Genomic DNA, 18,247 nt, shown 5'->3' with positions numbered 1-18,247 from the left:
TTTTCCCCCCCCCCCTTATTCTTCCTCATGCGCGCGGGATAAGAAAAGCCGAGATCGATGGAGAAAGGCCTGCGAAGAGGAGTGACAGCGATGCTGTGGGTGCCTGGCCACGAAGCTGCGAAGGAGCCAGAGAAGCCGGTCGCGGGCCGGGTCCAACCTTCCGCTCCGCTGCGCAAACCAGGCACCCCGGTCGCCCTTGCTCCGCGCGCGGGGTCTGGCCTTGCTGCAGCCGGGTGCAGAGCAGCCGGGTGCCCCGGGGATTTTAGCCTCTCCTGGCAGCGGGGAGGGCATCCTGGCGGGCATTAATCACCCCGTGGATTTATGCAGCGCCGTGCGCAGGGTCCGGAGACGGGAGCAGCGCGCGGGGCTGTGCAGCGCTGGGGAGGCAGCGGCTCGGGCAGGGAATCCGGACGTGACAAACTGCAGGGAGCTTTTTCATGCTGGCTAATAGGAGGGTTTCGTGAAGGCTGAGCAGCCACCTTTAAAAATGAATGAGCTGGATCGAGCCAAACGTCCACGGACAAACAAACTATTAAGTAAAAGCTCCTGATTTTGTAGCGGTGACGGCTGGCATCGCAGAAGCAGCAGCCCCCCCATTCAGGGGGGGATAACATCCCACGTTCAGGTTTCTGCGTCGGTGAGGGACCCAAAGTGCCTCGGGCACGGCTCAGAGCAGGGCTCCGGCTCCCGAGCGAGTATTAATAGGTGGGTTTGGCTTTGCCATCGCTTCCCCGGCAAACGCCCCTGCCAGCCCTGTCAAACACCTCAGAAGCGATGCTAAAGCAACTTTCCGAGGGCAGGGAATAGCAGATTAATACCCGGTAAATGATTAATGCGCATGTGTTAACAGACTGCCCCCGCCGTTAATCTATTATTAATTAGCAAGGGAGCGTTTATGCCCTTAATCTGAAGGGTGCCACGCTAGCATCCCCCCTCCACGTGCGGAGGGAAGAAGAGGGAAGTCGGGAAGGATGAACCCGCGCGTGTGTGTGCGCGCGCGCGCTGAGCCCTCATTTTTCGGCTGCCTGGAGCATGAAGGGGGTGGCGGGAGCTGGTCCCACGTGGACGCGGCTGCTGTGGGCCTGCTGGCATCGCGCGTTTTCCCCTGCTAAAGAAAACATTCACGTCGTGCCCCCTCTCCCACGGTCCCGCGCGAGGCCGTCCCCATCCGTGTCCCTGCCAGACGCCGGCGGGACCCAGGCCAGAGCTGCTGGGGACCGTCTGTCCTTCCGCCCCGTGCTCCCAGAGGCAAAGGGGCTGCTGACCCTCTCCGAAACGCTCGCCTTGGTCTCAAAAGCCGATTTTTTCCCATGCTTCCTTCACCGTTGGTCACCCCAGGGTGCCAGCTTGGGGACAGGAACCGGGATGGCGCCGTGCAAGCACAGGCAATGCTTCCATCTGCTGGAGAAAACAGCCCTGGACCGGCTCCGGCCATCCCGCGCCCCAAATCCCACCGCCCCCAGCTCGTCGGCGGCCTCCCCGATCCGGGTTTGGGGGCTGGCGGGCGCGGGGCAGCGCCATGGGGCAGGAGCGCCGGCGGGTGCTGAGCGGGAACCGGCGGCTCCTTGGGGAGGCGGCGAGGTGACAAGGGAGCTGCCTGAGACGGCACCGTGCTCAAGCTAATTAGCCCTGATGTGCAATGATGAGGTTCGTTCGCCCCCGCACCACCCCGTTCTTCATTAAAGTTGTTAATTTAACCACGCAATTAGTGCAGCGACCTGTGTCGAAGGGAGCTGGGGGCACCCAGGTCTGAGCCCGCCGGCTCCTTCGGCAGCTTTTTGGGTGCAAGGGAGTCGCCGGGAGCAAAAATGCTGGGAAACCGGCTCCGAAAGTGCTTTCAGCCGCTTCCCTCCGGAGGTCGTGCCAGGGCAGCCGTCTCCTCTCGGCACCTCGAGCCCCCGTCTCGGCTAAGTATTACGGATAATGCCCCCCCCCTCCAAAACAAAACAAAACAAAAAGGCAATTAGAAAACGCAATTTTTCCAGCGGCTGCATTGAAAGAACTTATCTCCCCGCTGGGAAGAGAAACCAGTTTCCGTATACAATTAAAAAAAGACTTTGGCTAAGTGCAAGTTCCCTGCTTCGGCTCCGCAAATCCCAGGACCGCGGAGTTCAGCGCGGAGCAAGAGGCTTCGCACCTCGGCGCTGAGGCTGAGACCTGCCTGGCCCGGCAGCCACCAAAGGTGATGGACGCTCGGCGACGCCTGCAAAAGCAGTCGGCAGATGTAACCCGAGGTGCCACGGAGAGCGGCGCCTCCGGGTTTATCCCAAAATCGGCCTCCCAAGGCACTCCCAGCGGGAGAGCTCTTTCCTCTCCATGCAGAGCTTTGCCATTGCTCTTTTTTGGCAAGGGCCGTTAGGAGAAACAGCAAAAGTGTGACTTTTCGGTTTGGCTGGTATACCTGCAATTTCTCTAATTTAGGGAGTCGCTAGGTTGCTTTATCACCTTTAATTTGCTGTTTGCAGTTGGCACTGGAGTGTTATCATGGAACTGACATTAGGAGATTTAATTTTGCAAAGTGATTTAACGCTGGGCCAATTTAGAAACCAATTTAGTTCTTACCCAAAGTGCTGGTGTACATTGCACTCATTTCCAGGTAATGCCAGTATACTGTAAATGATTTTCAGGTTTGGGTTTTTTTTTTGAAGTTACAGGTGCAAACCTTTAAAAGCTCAACTCTAACAATTATCCCCAGGCCATTTTTGCTCAGAAACGTCCCAGCGCAGCAGGCAAGGGGTGAACACCCCAGCTCAGATGAGCGTTTGCTTAATATTCCTGAAGTGCTTAGCAATATAGAGACCACGTTGCTGTTTAAAGGTTTGGATTGCTTTTCACCTTGGCATTGTCTCCTTCGTTATAATAAGAGGCATCAGAATATTTGCAGTGACTACGTCTCCGAAAAGGGCTTCCTTCTTGCCCAGCTGCGGGTCTCCACTGGGCTCATTCCCCATCTATCTCGGTGGCACCACATTCATTTCATTAATTTGGTACTTTTTTCCTCCTAATGGACTCTGGTTTATCTTGAAGGTAAGATTACTCATCAGGGAGAAATATTGCTGCTTCTAATAGATTTACTGTTGTTTAAAACAGTTTGTTGCACGCTCATTAACATAAATGACTGATTAGGGTGAAGGGAATATACTGACCCTGCTGCTGAACACCATCAATAAGCCCAGGATCCTGCTGCATCTTAAATGCTCTCCATTTATATTCCTTATTTTTACAACATTGTAGCCCGAGATGACGTGTTTAGGGAGAAATATAAAGCCACGCTTCAGTGCTCTGCAGTGATTAGTTGCAATTCCCTCGGGAGCTAAATAATTATTAGAGCCCCACTGCCACTGGGAAGTACCGGCAGGGTGGATATAAGCCGGAAAAGCAAAGCAGCAGCCCACGTAGGAAGGAGATGAAATGGTCCCTGTCGATGGCGATTGCCAGCTTGCCCTCGCAGGCGGCAGAACTGGCCCTCGTAGCACCCCACCCCATCCCTCCTCTTGATTCACTGCCAAAGTGTTGTTTGCCTTCTCCCACGTTATTGCCCAGCCTTTCTGAGCGCTCTAGGTATTAAAACACGCCTCGGTCCCAATAAATATTTTATCAGCTCTAGCATATGGCCTAGGTGCCTCGGAAACGGGCCCTTGACAAGCGCCGTGGGCAAACAGACGCAAACCTGCCAGATTTCTGGGTGATGTCGATGAGAAAACAGGAACTGCAAAAACAAAAACAAAAACAAAAACAAAACAAAAAAACCAACCGCACTGCAAGGAAAACACAGATGCGGGCTGCCTCCTGGCTGGTGTTTGGCACCAGCAGGCACCAGCTGAGCCCCAAAGCAGCCCCCGAGCCCCTGGCACGGTGCCTGCTCCCACAGGAGCAGCCAAAAAAAAAAACTCTCAGAGCCCCGACGAGCTCAACGCGCAAACTTTAAAAATACAATAGGGCTGGGACCAGGCGTTTGCATTTTCCTCGTGAAAATCCACGTCTTCTGCATCCCGCTAGCACGCCGGCCTCCGGGCTGGCTGGCAACCGTGCAGCTCTCAGCAAAGTGGATCCCGCGCTGGACCGGCCAGCATCGGCTCACAGGCTAATTGCTAATTAGTGCTGTTAGTTATTTGCTAATTAGCTCAAAGACTAAACACAAGGGGGCAGATATTCAAACGTTTCATGTTTTCAAATGTCAAAAGCGCAGCTTTATCCTAGAGGGGACAGATAGCAGCAGGGGGATTTGTGGCTGCTGCGTTTTTGGCGATTCGTGTCCTCCCAGCGCATGTAATACCTGGGGAGAAACCGTGTTTGTTGAAGATTCAGCTCCCAAAGAGTAAATGCTTCAGGAAATGTTGGCCAAAAAATGACAAAAATCAAAAATCCCACCTAGCCAATATAACCAGTACAACACGACTCGCAAAACCGGGAATTAAATAAGGTTTGGGGGGTGGTTTACAGTGGAAATCCCTCCCTGCAACGCTGATAACGCCTAGAAAGCGCCGCGGGAAAAGGAGCGTGAAGCCTCCCCGGAGCCGCCAAAGTGAAGTAAACAGATTGCACCAAACCGCGGCAGGTTGTAACACTCGCCGTGTTCAGAACTGAAGGTGGTGCAATTCGTGCGGCCGTCACGCAACCCTCCGCGGGCAGAGCTTCATCCCCGGGGTAGCGCCAGCCACTGAGCCGGAGCGATGCCGAACCCTCGGCCGCCCTTAAACCCGCACGATGCCGGGAAACGTGTTTTGAAAGCGCGTCCTCCAGTGAGCGGGCTTGCACCGAGTTGTGCAAGGCGGCTCCCGGCAGCGCCGAGGGCCGCGTCTCGTCCCCGGCGCAGCCTCCGCCGGCGGCCGGGCTCCTCTCTTCGTCCAGCCCGGTGAGGCCACCGCAGCGCCGCGTTTCAGGAGAGGCATCGTGATAATCCCCAATTCCCCCGGGGTCCTGGAGCAGGGGAACGACGTCAGCCACAGAGGGGTGAAGCTGTTCAGCAAGTGATGTCCACAGCAGAAAACTGTGGGGATTTTTTTAGAGAAAGCCCCCCCCCTTCCCCAGTTCCACTACTGCTTGCGAAGGCACGGGCCCAGCTGCAGGTTTGCACTGAGCTTGCCTGGGGCAAAGGGAAGTGAAACCCACCGTGGCGCCGAGCCCGAACGAGATCACAGACGGCTCCTTTTCAGCCTCTCTGGGTGCCTTTCGGTCCCTCTTGCCCCCACCACCCGTTTCTGTGTCTGTCCACAGGCACGCTGCTGCCCCAGCCCTGCACCCTGGTGGGATTTTCCTCCTCTCATCCCATGCTTCTCCTGCTCCAGCATCACCTTCTCCTTGCAGCCACCGAAGGGGGGGGGGGGGGTGAGCCCATCTGTGCACACGCGTGCGTGCACACACGTGTGTATGCGTGCACAAGCACACACGGAGGTGCACAAACCCCCACCGCCAAAGGGCACCTCTGTCGTGCAGGAGCGCTCCAAGAGCCCCCCAGCTGCCAGGGCAACGCTGTGGCTGGAGACCCCCTGCGAGAAAGGTGTCACAGGCTGTTGCCAAACTCCCTCCTAAAGGCCACCAACTCCCCCCCGCCAATCCTTCCCCCAAACCAGGGCCACCCCAGCCACCACTTCCCCTTTCTCTTCCTACTTCCCCTGAGCCAACGCCAAGAGGAGCCGGAAACCCTGACGGAGGGGCGAGCGCTGACTCTCGTCTCCGTGCAGGGACATCCCGCAAGCCCAGGGAGCAGCACGCTCCCGCGCCGGCAGCCTGGACCTGGGACCCCCCAGATCATCTGCCCCCATGCTGGATCCCGAGGGGGGCCACTCGCCCCAGCCCCCCGACTCAGCCCTCATCTACAGCAACATGGGTGAGTGATGCCCCAGCTGTTCTGCCCTCCTCGCTCAGGCAGGCAGGGCCCCGAGGGGCCAGCTGGGCCGGGGGGGGGGGGGGCAAACACCGGTCGTGTCCCTGACACCCTCCCGCAGCACCCGGCTGGCATCCCTTTGGGCTGCCTGAGAGCAGGGTCGGGGTTGGGCTTTGAGCATCGCTTTGGGGCTGGAAATATGTGGCAGGAGGGGGCAAATAACTATATGCCAGTCCACCATCCCCATCCCTTGTCCCCCACCTCTTTCCCCACCCAGGGAAGGCTCAGCCCTCCTGCGTCTGTTCCTCTTCCCTAGGAGAGGTGCGGGCTCACCTCGTCCCCGCCAAGGCCAGCCGAAGGGAAGGAGCTGGAAGACCCCCCTCTCAGACCGGCCGGGACCCCCTGCCTCCCCCGTTGCCGAAAAAGCAGCTCCAGCGAGCCGAGTCCCTCCCAGAGCAGGGGCTGGCCCGTCACTGTCGGGATGACACCCTGCCGCACACCAGTAGCATCCTCTACAGCATCCTGCCAGCCCATCCGAGGTGTGAGGAGGGGGCTGCCAGCTCCAGCCCACCACGGGATAGACCTTGCTGGGGACCCAAAAGGCCCCTGACCAAGTCCCAAAGCCTGGGGGCACCTGTGGCCCAGAGCAGCCTGCAGAAAGGCAACCTGGCACCATCGCCCAGCCCAGCGGAGCTGACGTTCATGACCCCCGACGGGGAGCTTGGACACCTCTTTCAGGCCCTGGAGAGCAGAGCTAAGGTGTGCGAGGTGGTGGTGGGGTGCCAGTGGGCATCTCTGGCCCGGCTCTCAGCCCACATCCAGGAGGATCTCCTGGGGAAGGAGGACTGGCAGCAGCTGTTGGGAGCAGAGCTGGCAGGGAAGAAATGGGCAGATCTCAAGATCCTGGAGAAGGACCCATGTTGTGAATCAGGGGATGCCTGGTACTTCCGAGTCGGCTTTGCCTTTGAACAAGCCCAGCTGGTATTTGCAGCCAAGGTAAGCACAGAAATCAGAGAAAGAGCCTGAAATAGTTCAGCTCAGTCCTGCCTCTGCCCTGTTCAGGACTATTCACCGTCAGGAGGGAATCCACTCCCACAGTGCACGGGGCGGGCGGGGGGGTTGTGATGCTTCAAATGAGCATGAAATGAGAGTCAGGAGCACTGGCTTTTTCACTGACTCACTGTTACAGCAGGCACTTCCCCTTCTAGCACCTATTTCTTCATTTCCTAACAAAGACCCTGCTGATATGTCACAGAGGGGTGGGGGAGATGGCTCCCTGCATGGTTTTGTAGCTAGCAGCCTGTCCAGGGATGCTTCTACCTGGAAATAGTCCAGAGGACACATCAAGGAGAAGAGCGTCACTGGGGAAAATGACCTGCTGAGAGGTCTCAGTGGGTCAGTGGACATAAAGCAGAAGCTGGAGTGGAGCTGACTTCCCTGGTAGTGCAGGATCAGACCTCACGCAGCAGTTTTCCAGCCCTCTTGAGCTGGGCTGGAGTGACGAACCTCCCCCTTCCCATCCCACTCCTTGCTCAAAGCCATTCTAGGGCAGGGACGTGTTTCAGCAGGCATCGATGGGCTGAACGGGTGCAAGGAGAGAGCCCAGTGCTGTGCGTGGCTTGTCCATTCCTCATCACTTCCCCTCCCAGTAGTTGCCAAAGGACGCAATGGTACTGCTGTCTCCCAGTAACCTATGCAGAACCTGTCCCAGGCAGGCCTGGTGGCGCTGAGCTGAGCTTGTGGCCTGGACCAGAACAAGGCACTGGCTGACCCATTGTTTTTGTCCTCGTGCAGCTGGCCAAGCCATGTCTCTTCTCCTAACAGGTCCTCAAGTCCCGCTCCTGCAGCCTGGCCGTGCAGACCTCCCTCGGGGTGCACTGTAGCATACAGCGAGTGATCGGCCACTTCACTGACTCCCTCCCTCAGGAGCTTGCACTCCCAAGAAACCCCAGGAAGCACAGACAGTCTCTGTCCAGAGAAGAGGACACAGCCCTCTTTGGCTCCCCTCCTGTCCTGCAGGTTCTCATTTCTCCTGAGGTTCCCTACCAGACCCTGGCAGACTTTGTAAAGGAATCTCACGACGTGCACAGGGCCAGCCCCGGTCACTATGAACGCCTGGCTTGCCTCCTCCTTCTGCAGGTGTGCACAGGGCTGGAGCACCTCAAAATGCAGAACGCTGGTCAGGGAGACATCTGCCCAGAGAACCTGCTGTTAGTGCAGTGCCCTTGTCCTCCCCTGAGCCAGCAAGGCAAAGAGACATCCCTGGGGCTCTCCCTTCCAAGGCTACTCATCAGTAACTTCTTCAAAGCTAAAGAAAAGAAAAGACCTACTTCTACAACCCAAGAGCAAGACTGGACCAAAGGGTTTTCTGCACCTCTCTCCCCAGTGGCAGATGAGCTGAATATAGGCATGCTGATCTATACACTCTTGCATGTGGACATCTCCTTGGAAAATGCCTTGGGCCTCAGAAGGAATAGGCTTCCTGAAATCCCATCCCTGTCTATCTATTCCACAGGACTTAAGCGTTTGGCCATGTTGCTTCTTCACAGAGAACCCTGCAAGATGGTCTCTGTTGAACAGGCAAAGAGCATCCTGCAGGTCCTGCTCTGGGGGCCTCGCCAGGAGCTCTTTGCCAGGAGCAAGAAGACACTTGCCTTGCTCCAGAGCTGGATGGATGTCAAGAGGGCTCTGCTACTGCTAAAGTTTGCAGAGAAGATGGCTGGGGCTGGAGGAAGTCCCAGCCTTGAGGATTGGCTGTGCTGCCAGTACTTTAAAGAGGCCACTGAACACACGGTCTACCAAGCAACCCAGGCTCTCTACATTCCCTGAAGCCTGGAGGGTTTATGCATCGAACTCTTGGAGACTTTCATCCCCTTCATCCTCTCACTCTGCTGAAGAAGAGATGGAGTCATCGGAGTCAGAAGACCAGGCAGTTCACTGAACACTGAGGCTGAAGATGTTATGTGCTTGGGAGATCCTGCTGAGGGTTACCCAAAGACAAGCTAAAGCTCAACCTGCCCAAGAGGCCTCCTGGAAGCCAAGAGCCCATGGAGAATGGGTGACCTGGCCAAATCTGCCAACCTCCCTCTCCCACAAGAAACCAAAGCTAATCCTGGTAGCTTGGCTGGGAAAACTCTTTTTCTAAAGCTCTGCACTGGGATGCTGCTTCTTCTATAGCTCATTAATGACAATCCTAAGTAAGCTGGGACCAAATTCCTACCCTATGTTACCTTGGAAGGAACTCCCACAATGCGGGATGTATTTTTGCTCCTTCAGACAATTTTCATTTGAGGATATGAATCCAGTTCATTGGAGCATCTCAGAAGAGGTGCCTTGATGGAAGCCACAGGATCAAGTGCCAGTTAAGGGGCTGATTATCCTGAATGGGGTTTACAGGGCTTAGCCTCCAGACAAAAAAAAATCCTAGTCCTTCAGACCCCTCCTCCTGCTTCACCTGAGATGATGCTCTGTTTTAAACAATACAATGGCAACTATTACAGTTCACCTTAAGGCATTCCTAGCCTCACTCTATAGAAAGAGTTTGTGGCACTGTCGCAAATATAAATGACATTTCCAAGAGGGAAATACACCAGCCACACAGCTTCAATAAAACTCAGATGTGAGTCTCTTAAATACTGGTCTTTTATGTGCTTCTTTTACAGCATTACACACCCTTATAATGTACCCAGGGAGAAATACAAAGCCAAGCTTCACCGCTCTGTGGTGACGAGCTAGATTAGCGCTGATAGCATAGAGTAAACAGTACAGGTCAGTTTACAGCTGCTGCACCCAGAGGAATTGGCCTGGAGCGTCGGTCTGTGGATGAGCCCGAGACAGGTCCAAGATACACTCACAGGTAAGTCATCTAATCTTTTTGAGGGGTCTGTTATGAACGAGACACTGCAAACCCAGCACCTGGGTGTCCTGTATCTCTCTGTCTGCACAGCAGTCTCCATGGTGCAATCCATTACGTAAAATTTTAGAGAGTCCTCAAGCTGGTGAGTCCTCAACCCAGGCAGTAGGACAACCTAATGCTGGATCCTAATGCTAGGATCTTGCACAATGTCTCCAAAGGTCTGGCTATAACACCCGGGGCTGGAAGAGCAGGGTTAGCGTTGTGAGGAACCCAGAGGCCCATTTTGGAACTTGCACATCGCTCCCCACAGCCCTGGACTTTGCGGCATGTATTTCCTCGGTATTGAGACCTTCAGCCAGCTTTGCAGCCTGTGATGCAACACTCCGAACCAAGCTCACTGGAGGTTTTCTGGGAAGTTCTTTTTGCCTGCAAGATGCTTCCACATTGACTCAGTCAGTGAGTCAGCTGAGTGCAGCTTGCAACAAATTAATTTTCTGTATAAAAAGACCTCTAATGAGATCCACACCTCTGTCCCAGGGCCCTCGAGGGGGCATATCTCAAGGAAAGGTCATATAAGTTATAGCTGCTCAGTACCACGCGGGATCTGCATTTTGATCGCTGCTTGGATGCTGGCCGATTGGCCCAGTTTCTGCAGTTGCCTTTGCAGAGGGAGGAGTGCTGTGCAAAGCTCCACTCGGGCAATTTATACACAGCAACTATTAATCCACTCTGAGCTGCCACTCTGAGAGCGGCAAGCAGTTGTGGGCTATGCAAGCAGTAAAATGGACCCTCCAAGCGTTCCCCGCTGGGTTAGCCTCTCCATTCCCATGATGTGGGCAACGACAGGACAGTCGAGCCGAGGGCATGGTTGGATCTGGGAGGATTCCACTTAGAAGTCCTCAAACTTGAAGAAATGCTGGCAAAGTGCGGCATGACCCCAAAAAAACGATACCACAGAGATGAGCTCTACCAGCTACCCCAAACAGTGGGTTTCCACCTCCTGCCCTGTCCGATAAGCGCGCTGCTTTTCCCAGGGGAAGCATTGCTTTCTGCTAGCCTGGCACAGCAGAAATATGCTCCTATCTCCATCAGCTCCATGTGACCATTGCCTCATGGCCCTTAAGGCAGGCTCTGTCTCTCTCTGCCTTCAGCACGGGAAGACAGCAGCCTCATTATCTGGGTTACAGCAGGGCCAAAGACCCAGCTGAGATCACAGCCCCTTTGTACGAGGTTCTGCAGACACACAGTGGGGGACTGTTCCTGCCCTGAACGGCTTCCAAACTAAAGCTAAAACAGCCATCAAAGAGAGGTGAGACCGCCTTTGCCCAGGTCACCCCATGGAGCAGAGATGGAAATAGACTGGACGACTCGCAGCTGCAGTGTCTCTGGAGATCAGGGCTCTCAGCAGAGCCCACCTTGGTGAGTACCATGCTCAGTATTGCCTGCCATGCGGCTAAGCTTATGCAACACCGCAGTTTTACAGGAACAGACCCTCCTGGAAAAATAACTGCTGAACCCCATGCAACGAAAAGGCTGGCCCTGAGGGTAGAGGCTCAGGCTAGTCATGTTTGCAGCACTGTAGAAAGTCGATTTGTTCCTGATCTATCAGCATGATCTCCCCAGCTGAGTTTCAAAGAGGAAGAGGAACAAATAAGCACAGGGAGCATGTGCGTGCAGGCACGCTCCCCAGCCACAGAAATCCTGACATCCTCACCTAAGCAGGTTTCCAAAAACTGTTCAGAGGTTAGCCCCTGTATGGGCTTTTGGATCTAAAAGGTCCAGAAAAGATTGTCTGGGTTTGAAGCACGAGTAAGGCGCCGGCTTGCAGCGCCGCAGATTTAGCGCAACCTTGTCCACACGACGTCTCCTGCAGTATCTTGCATGGCTACAAGATGGCAGTAAAACACCTGGCCCTAGCAGCAGCTACACCAACATGGCTTGTTTGGGCATCTGATCTCGGAGCAGCAAGGAAAAAACCTGCTTCTGCTGGGACCAAGGCACAGGCTGGCACCTGCAAGCCTGTTCCAGCCCCAGCGTGTCCTGGAGCCAGGCCGGCGAGAATCTGTGCCACCTCCAAGAACCACCACCTGCATCTCCATTTTTGGTTTCCATCTGACCATCACCTTTAGGTGATCACCTCGCACTCAAATATGCTTACTTTGCCTCTCTTGCAAGACAGGTCCTACAATCCCCACTCGCCAGATGGGATACAGAGCACCCAAGGAGAAAGTTTATAGGGGACCACGGCCTCCAAGGCAGCACAACTTGTCTTTCCATACTTACACACCCCTGCAGAAAGCAGACACCACCACAGATGCAGCGTGCCTGCAACAGCAGAATCAGAGAAAAATACCATTTCTCTAGAGAAACAGTTTATGAACTTCAGGCCTGGGGTAGCACGCTTAGCAAAAGCAAAAACACCCATTCCAGACTCATGCCCACCTCCTCTTTGCTGGCCTTTTGTACACCAAGAACTGCCAAGCTCACAGCTTAAAAACAAAGGTACAGGAAGGGCATGATTATAAAGCCACAACATCTTGGCAAAAGGCCTGCTTCTATTAACTGGATCACGCTGTAGTCAAGAGCCTTGGTCCGTGCTCAGGCTGCTGTTGTGCTACGTGCTGTATGCAGAAACTCAAGGAACAGAGAGCGCTGCCCTAGCTGGGGAGGGGAGATTGGCAAGGCTTGACTTGATAGCGGAAGGTTCAGATACATAGCTGAAGCCCCTTTAAAAAGATCCTTTTTTGCTGTGTTGCTAATTTAGCACGTCCCCTGGGAGGTAGCACCCTCTGCCTTTTAAGCTTCTTAGACCTGGGGTTGTAGCAGGGATGGCAGTTACAATTAACGGACATTCACTGCTGCTTCTTTAAGAACAGATTTTAAGGGGTTACGGTTTAAACATACTCTACACCATTCCAGCATTGTTTAGCAAGACCAGCTGCCTCAGCAGCCTAACGATCACCCCAAAAAAGCATCCCCAATGGATTCATTGATACAGAGCTCCAAGATAGACCATGGGTTTCCAAAGCCAAGCTCTGGATGGATGTCAAGCCACTGAAAGAAGCGCACACTTTGGTGAAGGTCATGTGCTTGTATTTATGCTGACTCACAGCCTAACAATGGTGCATTTCAAACCTGATGAAATAGCCTTAGATCCAGCAGAAATTCATCTGCAGAACTCACTGCTACAAGCTTTTAGAGAGGCAAAGTTAAGGGGCTCAGAAGGTGTTAGACAAACCTCCAAAGTCACCCAAGTATTAAGAAAAGCTTTGAAATATAATGCCTTGAGCAGGGTTCTTCAGCAAATCAGAAAGAATCTCTTCAGAGACCTGCCAGCATTACATGGCCCTTCCCTTGGAAGCAAGCAGACAGCCAGCATAGAAAACAGCACTGGGCTAGGCAGATCTCAGGTCTGAGACACCAGTATTCCTACACAGCTTTCAGTAGGACTAGCAACATGCAAGCACACATTTTGTTTCTATCAGTATCCCAAATTTTAACTCAGGCATGCCTGTGCAGTCCAACAAGCATCGAGGATTCCTGCCCTTCCCCTTCAACTCAAATCTGTTCTCCCTGTGAGATTTTTGTCTCCAGTTCCAGAGGCTGCCTAACCTAGACAATACTTCTTTGCCAATACAAGCGTCAGAGGCCTTAATGGAACCACAGCCAACGATCTTGTCATTGAGTCATCTTGTTGGAAAGTTTAGCACACACTAGCATAGCTGCTCACTGCTACAAGTGACTTCAGATACCAGAACTGCTTATTTGATCCTTACATATGGTGACTTCAAGATACACACATCTGTACTTCTCTGAGCATCTCACTTACCATTAGTTTTATCTAATACATGCCCTGAAGCATTCTATAAGACACTTATGACAGGGGAGGTACATTCATACACCAGGGATCCACCTTCAACTCCATCTGCCCCTTATTAGCAGTGGAAACAGATAACATGCCAATTCTTTCACTAAGAGCAGGTTTCTAAACAGGACTGCTAGATTACTTCAGCCTTGACAGATCACCACCACAAGTTCTCGTGAAGCAATGAGTGACCCAAGCAAGCCTTTCCATACCTAGAATTTTAATTCACATGGTTGGGGCAATTTCATAGCCAAATCTCTTTAGAGTGCAAGTCTTAAACATCTTAAACCAGCAATAAAAAGTAAAATATAAATTTTTATTTAGAATTAAAGCAAATACTTCAGTATCACAAACACAATATTAAACTTCAAGAAATATACTGCTAATTTGGAGGGAGCATTTATTTGCACAACCACAACATGCGCACAAATCCAGAAAAAGATGTGGAGTCTGAAATTTTCAACATCTCACCACCAGAGCAGTTGGTCACAACGTTTTGTACAAACAGTTATATATACTGTAATAGATGTTGACAAAATTTCTACAGAATCATCTTTATAGACAACAAGAAAGCTCTAAGAGGCAAACATTGCAATCTATTCTTCTTCTGATGAGTCTCTCTCAAACGTGTAGGCCATGAAGCAAGCATCTGGTCTCTTGGGGACAAGGGGATGCCCTGGTCTCACAATCTCAAAGCCCAAAAAGCTGAAAGTACGGAGCAATGCAGCTAGAAGAAAGCAGAAAATACATAATTCAACCACTTGATACCATACAACAGTTCATACAGAGCATCCAGCAAAACCAACTTCAAATGTTGCACCAATAACCCTAGAGCCAATGGTGGTAAGGAGATAACACCTACCTCTATCATCTCTGTTTTTGTGGAAACAAATGAAGACATGGTCAACTCGAAGCTGTTCCTCAGCAAACTCAAGAAGAACTGCAAAACTGGAAGACAAATGATCATGTTCAGAGAATACCTTGCAAGTGTTTTGTCTTCCAGACATGCTTACAAGGCTTTGCTAGGTATATCTGCAAATGTATTCATAGGCACAATCAACAGGTTGGGGTTGCAGATTTATACATGAGGCCTAGGTATAACCTGGGGAGGAAGGGGGAGGCACGCAGAAATCTAAGCCTCTGTCATGCAAAGCAAGCTTGTGGCAACCAAAGGCAGTATTTCAGTGACATCAGCTCCAACCAAGCCGCTCTTCTAAATAAAAGCTCAGAAGAAACTGGTATTTTCATTAGATAAAAAGTAGCCACTCTTAACACCTGGGAACACAGCCTCAAGTAGACTTTTTGTTGGTCCCAACTGGAAAAATAGACAGACAAAGATGTCAAAATAGGACCACTTACTGCTTCTTACAAGTCAGATTCGAGCACCATAATTAGACTTAAACTTTCAGAACAAAGGAAAGACCACTTGTATCTTATGGCAGTCAACACCAGTGTTAGTGCCCTGCACCAAGGAACCTTCAAGAGCAAGGAAAGAAAAACTGCAGCTGCGTTTTGTTCTACCTACCTGTCCTTGCTCCCTTCAGGCAGAGCACCACTGGGAATTTCTATATAGAGGTTGTTGTTGTTCAGCACTGCTCTCCAACTAATGTGTTTGGCATCTGTAAGCCTTGACTGGACATTCAGAATTCTTGTCCTGTTATTAGATGTTAGTTCTTCTGTTACATTCAGCCGATTATCCTGTAGCAGTAAGATGTGCAAAGTTACTTCTAATTCATTATATAAAAAAGGGTAACTCCCGTTAATAGGATCAAGACAAGAAAAGCATTTGAGTTCATCATAGCAAACTACTTAACATTACTCACCGAATAAAATAAATTAGCTGAAAGATTGTGATCCCTCTGACTATTCCCTCGCCCACCTGGGATCTTCAGGGGTGGGTGAGGGACATCAGGAGCACCACCGAGGCCCCGGACCCAGGTTACTACAGCAATTGAAGGGAACCCTGGAACTAGAAAGGAATTGCAGTTACAGAAGTGAACAAGTAGTTGGGCTAAGTAAAGCCTTGTGAATTTTAGGTTTAACACAGTGATTAGGAAGGTGAGTTTTTAAAAAAATAACCCCTCCCCAGCCAGTGGAACTCCTCCCATTTCCACCTAGGCAAGTTGACAAGACAAAGGAACATCCAGTCCCAGCAAAGGAACTTGTCAAAAGCCTCAAAAAATACTACTGTTGATACTATTTCAAGTGAATTTGGACATGAACGTGTTCTCAATCTAAAGTATTTCCAGACTGAGGCAGCAGTGTACTTGACCTGATCTCAAGAGATGACCTGGTTTGCTATCACACATGCCAACATACCATTTTCTTCTCCTCCCCCAGTCTGACCTTGTAATAATCATCATGAATATACCTGCCCAGCAAGCTAGGTATCATTCCTCCTCCTGATATACAGCCATCATTACATTAGATCTTCGCATCAGCACTCTCGGCTTGAGGTCAGAAAATTACATTAAAGTCAGAGATGTCAAACTACCTTAAATGCTTTCATTATGCAAAGCTCAGATAAGAAGCTTGCCAATTTTAAGGCATTTTAGCCTGCCTCTGAATATTTGTAAACCTACTTGAATCTTTCTACCAAGTTACTTTCGGAGCAATTTTACAGTGCTCCTCCAAGTTCAGTACTTAAGAATGCTATCTTGTTAAGATATGAAAGATTTCTTGTACATACGCTAAGTTTCATACCATCTGTAAGCCTGCTTAACCAAATAAGCCTTCTACTGTACTAGGAGCAAACGCCACACTGACTGGCCCCTCCCTCTGCACCATCTTTCACCCTGCAGGCTTACTCTTCAGTTGCGTCATCTCAGCAGATGCAGCAATCGAGGCCCTTAGGGAAATTTTCACAATCGTCCTGTCTGTGAGGGCCAGCAGCCATTTGCAAATCAGAATAAACATGTACAAAATAATCCACCATTTTGCACAGTTCATGTGAGCTTAATTTTTTTTTAATCAGTCATAAATCTGATGAATGACCCATATTAAAAAGCCACTGAATGGCCACACAGACCATCTCCTACAGGCTGGAAAGAATCAGTAAGGGCAGTAACTGCAAAGTTGTATTGATCCAAATGGAAAATACTAGAATGTGCTTTACTTCAATTAAGTAAACCTTCAATCTATTATTTTTAGGCTCTTTCCAAGAGAGCCAATTTCCTTTAACACTAGCATTAGAAACTTGCTATTTTATCCAAGATCGATTGGAAATCTATGTAAAACTATGTATTCCTGACTCCCTTATAAGTAAATCTCTATTTGAACACCCTGCTCAGAACTGACCAACAAAAATTGTTATAATGGAGTGTAGTAACCCTTTATATGCTATGATTTCACCTTTCACCCAGTAATGGGGGCATGACAAAGATTGTCTAGGCTCTGAGATGGGGGATATATTTCAAGTTTATGTTTGTGTGCTCTTACTTTTCTCGAGGGAAAAAAAGGAGAATCTTTCTTTAAACAGCAATCAAGTATGAAAATAGGCTTCTAAAGAATTCAAGAAGAAACTAGTTTTATAATTCACATACCAGGTCTGATCATCACTTTCGTTTTACAGAGCAGTTTGGTGTCCTAAGCTTCCATCACTCTACACGGCTCACCCTGATATTCAGATATTTTCTTCCCAGCATCTGTTGGGATTGTTCAGTCCTCTGGTTGAATTTTAAACTAATGGCTCGCTTAACACTCTTATGTTCTACTTTAGACTCAGTATCCTCGATTAGTTTTCGAGAACATCTACCGTTACATAACGTGATCACGGCTTTCAATCCTTTACCAGCCTTGTTTAATTGCGTGTTTTCTCCCACGGTAGGGAAAAGGCAACTCAGGCCCTGGCTTTTGTCTCAAGGCACCTTTGAGCCTATTATCTTCTCGGGGAGAGGTACTACTGAGGAGCCGCTTCACGTTACGGCCAGGGCATGTGTTTTCCAAGGCTTTCTGTCGCGGTTTATGACCGGTAGAGATTACATCGGTAAGTCTCCATTCGGGCACACGGCAGCTCACGCGGCACGAAGCGCCCAGGAGGCTGAGCCGACTGCGGGGGCGCTGGTCCGGGACTGCTCCCGGCGTTTCTCCGGGTGGGGGAAGTGCAGTCGTGCAGGCCCCGAACCCACCCACCGCCCCCACCCCGGCACGGCAGGGAGTCACACTAGAATCGAGGGGGACGTGGGGGGGGGGGGTCTGAAAAAACCTTTTTTGTTTTTCTTCCTCCCCCTACGCGGGGGAGGCGAGCCGCAAAGCGGTGCTGGCGCCCGGCGCGGCCGCGGCAGCGCCCAGCGCGGGGGAGGCGGCGCGGGCTGCCCCTCCCCCACCCGCCACGGAGCACCCCTCCCCTCCCCCACCCCCGTGACGGGGGCAGCGACCGGTAACCGGCGCCTGAGGGAGGAGAGGTGTCGGCAGGGCGGGCCCGGGGGGGAAGGAGGAGGTCGCGGGTGCCCTGGGGTGCAAGGGCCGAGGGAGGCCGCGGCCTCTCACCTGCTCTGTCCGGTACTGAGGCTCAGCACAGCGGGCATGACGGTGCTTTTATTCCCCTCTTTCTCTCTAGCGAAGCAGTGACTGTTGAGTATCCGCTGCAGGGAGGATTTCACCATCCGGCCGCTCTGGTCCGAACCCCGAAACCCTCCGCCGCCTCCCGCCGACCGCTCTCCAGGCACTGCTACACAAAATGGCACCCGGTAAGTAACAG

General features: G+C 51.8%; 4 protein-coding genes across 6 annotated transcripts in view; 3 read left to right on the top strand and 1 right to left on the bottom strand.

Annotated features, from left to right (window-relative positions):
* LINGO3 (leucine rich repeat and Ig domain containing 3) overlaps window positions 1–3,267 on the top strand; it is a 45,322-nt gene extending 42,055 nt beyond the window's left edge. The window contains exon 4 of one of the 2 annotated variants that reach the window (XR_011136400.1): window positions 49–3,267. The gene's annotated coding sequence lies outside the window, so the exon portion shown is untranslated. Of the gene's footprint in view, window positions 1–43 lie in introns of both variants that reach the window. The other variant, XR_011136399.1, reaches the window with a different exon arrangement.
* A 2,334-nt stretch (window positions 3,268–5,601) lies between these two features.
* On the top strand, window positions 5,602–9,460 carry PEAK3 (PEAK family member 3). 2 transcript variants are annotated; one of them, XM_068920378.1, is made up of 3 exons: window positions 5,602–5,830; window positions 6,105–6,823; window positions 7,652–9,460. In XM_068920378.1, exons 1-3 carry the CDS (start codon window positions 5,764–5,766, stop codon window positions 8,654–8,656), a joined length of 1,791 nt encoding a protein of 596 aa, XP_068776479.1. In that variant the 5' UTR covers window positions 5,602–5,763; the 3' UTR covers window positions 8,657–9,460. The 2 variants fall into 2 exon arrangements, with proteins under 2 accessions (XP_068776479.1, XP_068776480.1); XM_068920379.1 differs by having other exon boundaries at window positions 5,603–5,830; window positions 6,144–6,823.
* Window positions 9,461–13,843: 4,383 nt separating this feature from the next.
* Window positions 13,844–18,234, bottom strand: OAZ1 (ornithine decarboxylase antizyme 1). The gene is given in 6 exon segments (XM_009684969.2): window positions 13,844–14,275; window positions 14,411–14,496; window positions 15,074–15,246; window positions 15,372–15,458; window positions 15,460–15,517; window positions 18,037–18,234. Coding segments are annotated over 6 exon segments (651 nt in total). The 5' UTR covers window positions 18,153–18,234; the 3' UTR covers window positions 13,844–14,144.
* Window positions 18,143–18,247, top strand: part of JSRP1 (junctional sarcoplasmic reticulum protein 1) — a 38,330-nt gene continuing 38,225 nt past the window's right edge. Inside the window, exon 1 of the mRNA XM_068920387.1 lies at window positions 18,143–18,236. Coding sequence (XP_068776488.1) covers window positions 18,227–18,236 — 10 coding nt within the window. The 5' untranslated portion in view covers window positions 18,143–18,226. The remainder of the gene's footprint in view (window positions 18,237–18,247) is intronic.

This window comes from Struthio camelus, chromosome 26, assembly GCF_040807025.1.
Source record: "Struthio camelus isolate bStrCam1 chromosome 26, bStrCam1.hap1, whole genome shotgun sequence".
Taxonomy (NCBI): Eukaryota; Metazoa; Chordata; class Aves; order Struthioniformes; family Struthionidae; genus Struthio; species Struthio camelus.
The sequence above is the reverse complement of the archived record's forward strand: the minus strand, read 5'-3'. Positions and strand labels throughout refer to the sequence as shown.

What these genes read in the sequence shown, in the direction of transcription:
- PEAK3 (XM_068920378.1), top strand. Translation starts at nt 5,764, where the DNA reads ATGCTGGATCCCGAGGGGGGCCACTCGCCCCAGCCCCCCGACTCAGCC. An exon ending in CCTCATCTACAGCAACATGG is followed by an intron (nt 5,831 to 6,104) that starts GTGAGTGATGCC and finishes TTCCCCACCCAG; the next exon opens with GGAAGGCTCAGCCCTCCTGC. An exon ending in AGCTGGTATTTGCAGCCAAG is followed by an intron (nt 6,824 to 7,651) that starts GTAAGCACAGAA and finishes TTCTCCTAACAG; the next exon opens with GTCCTCAAGTCCCGCTCCTG.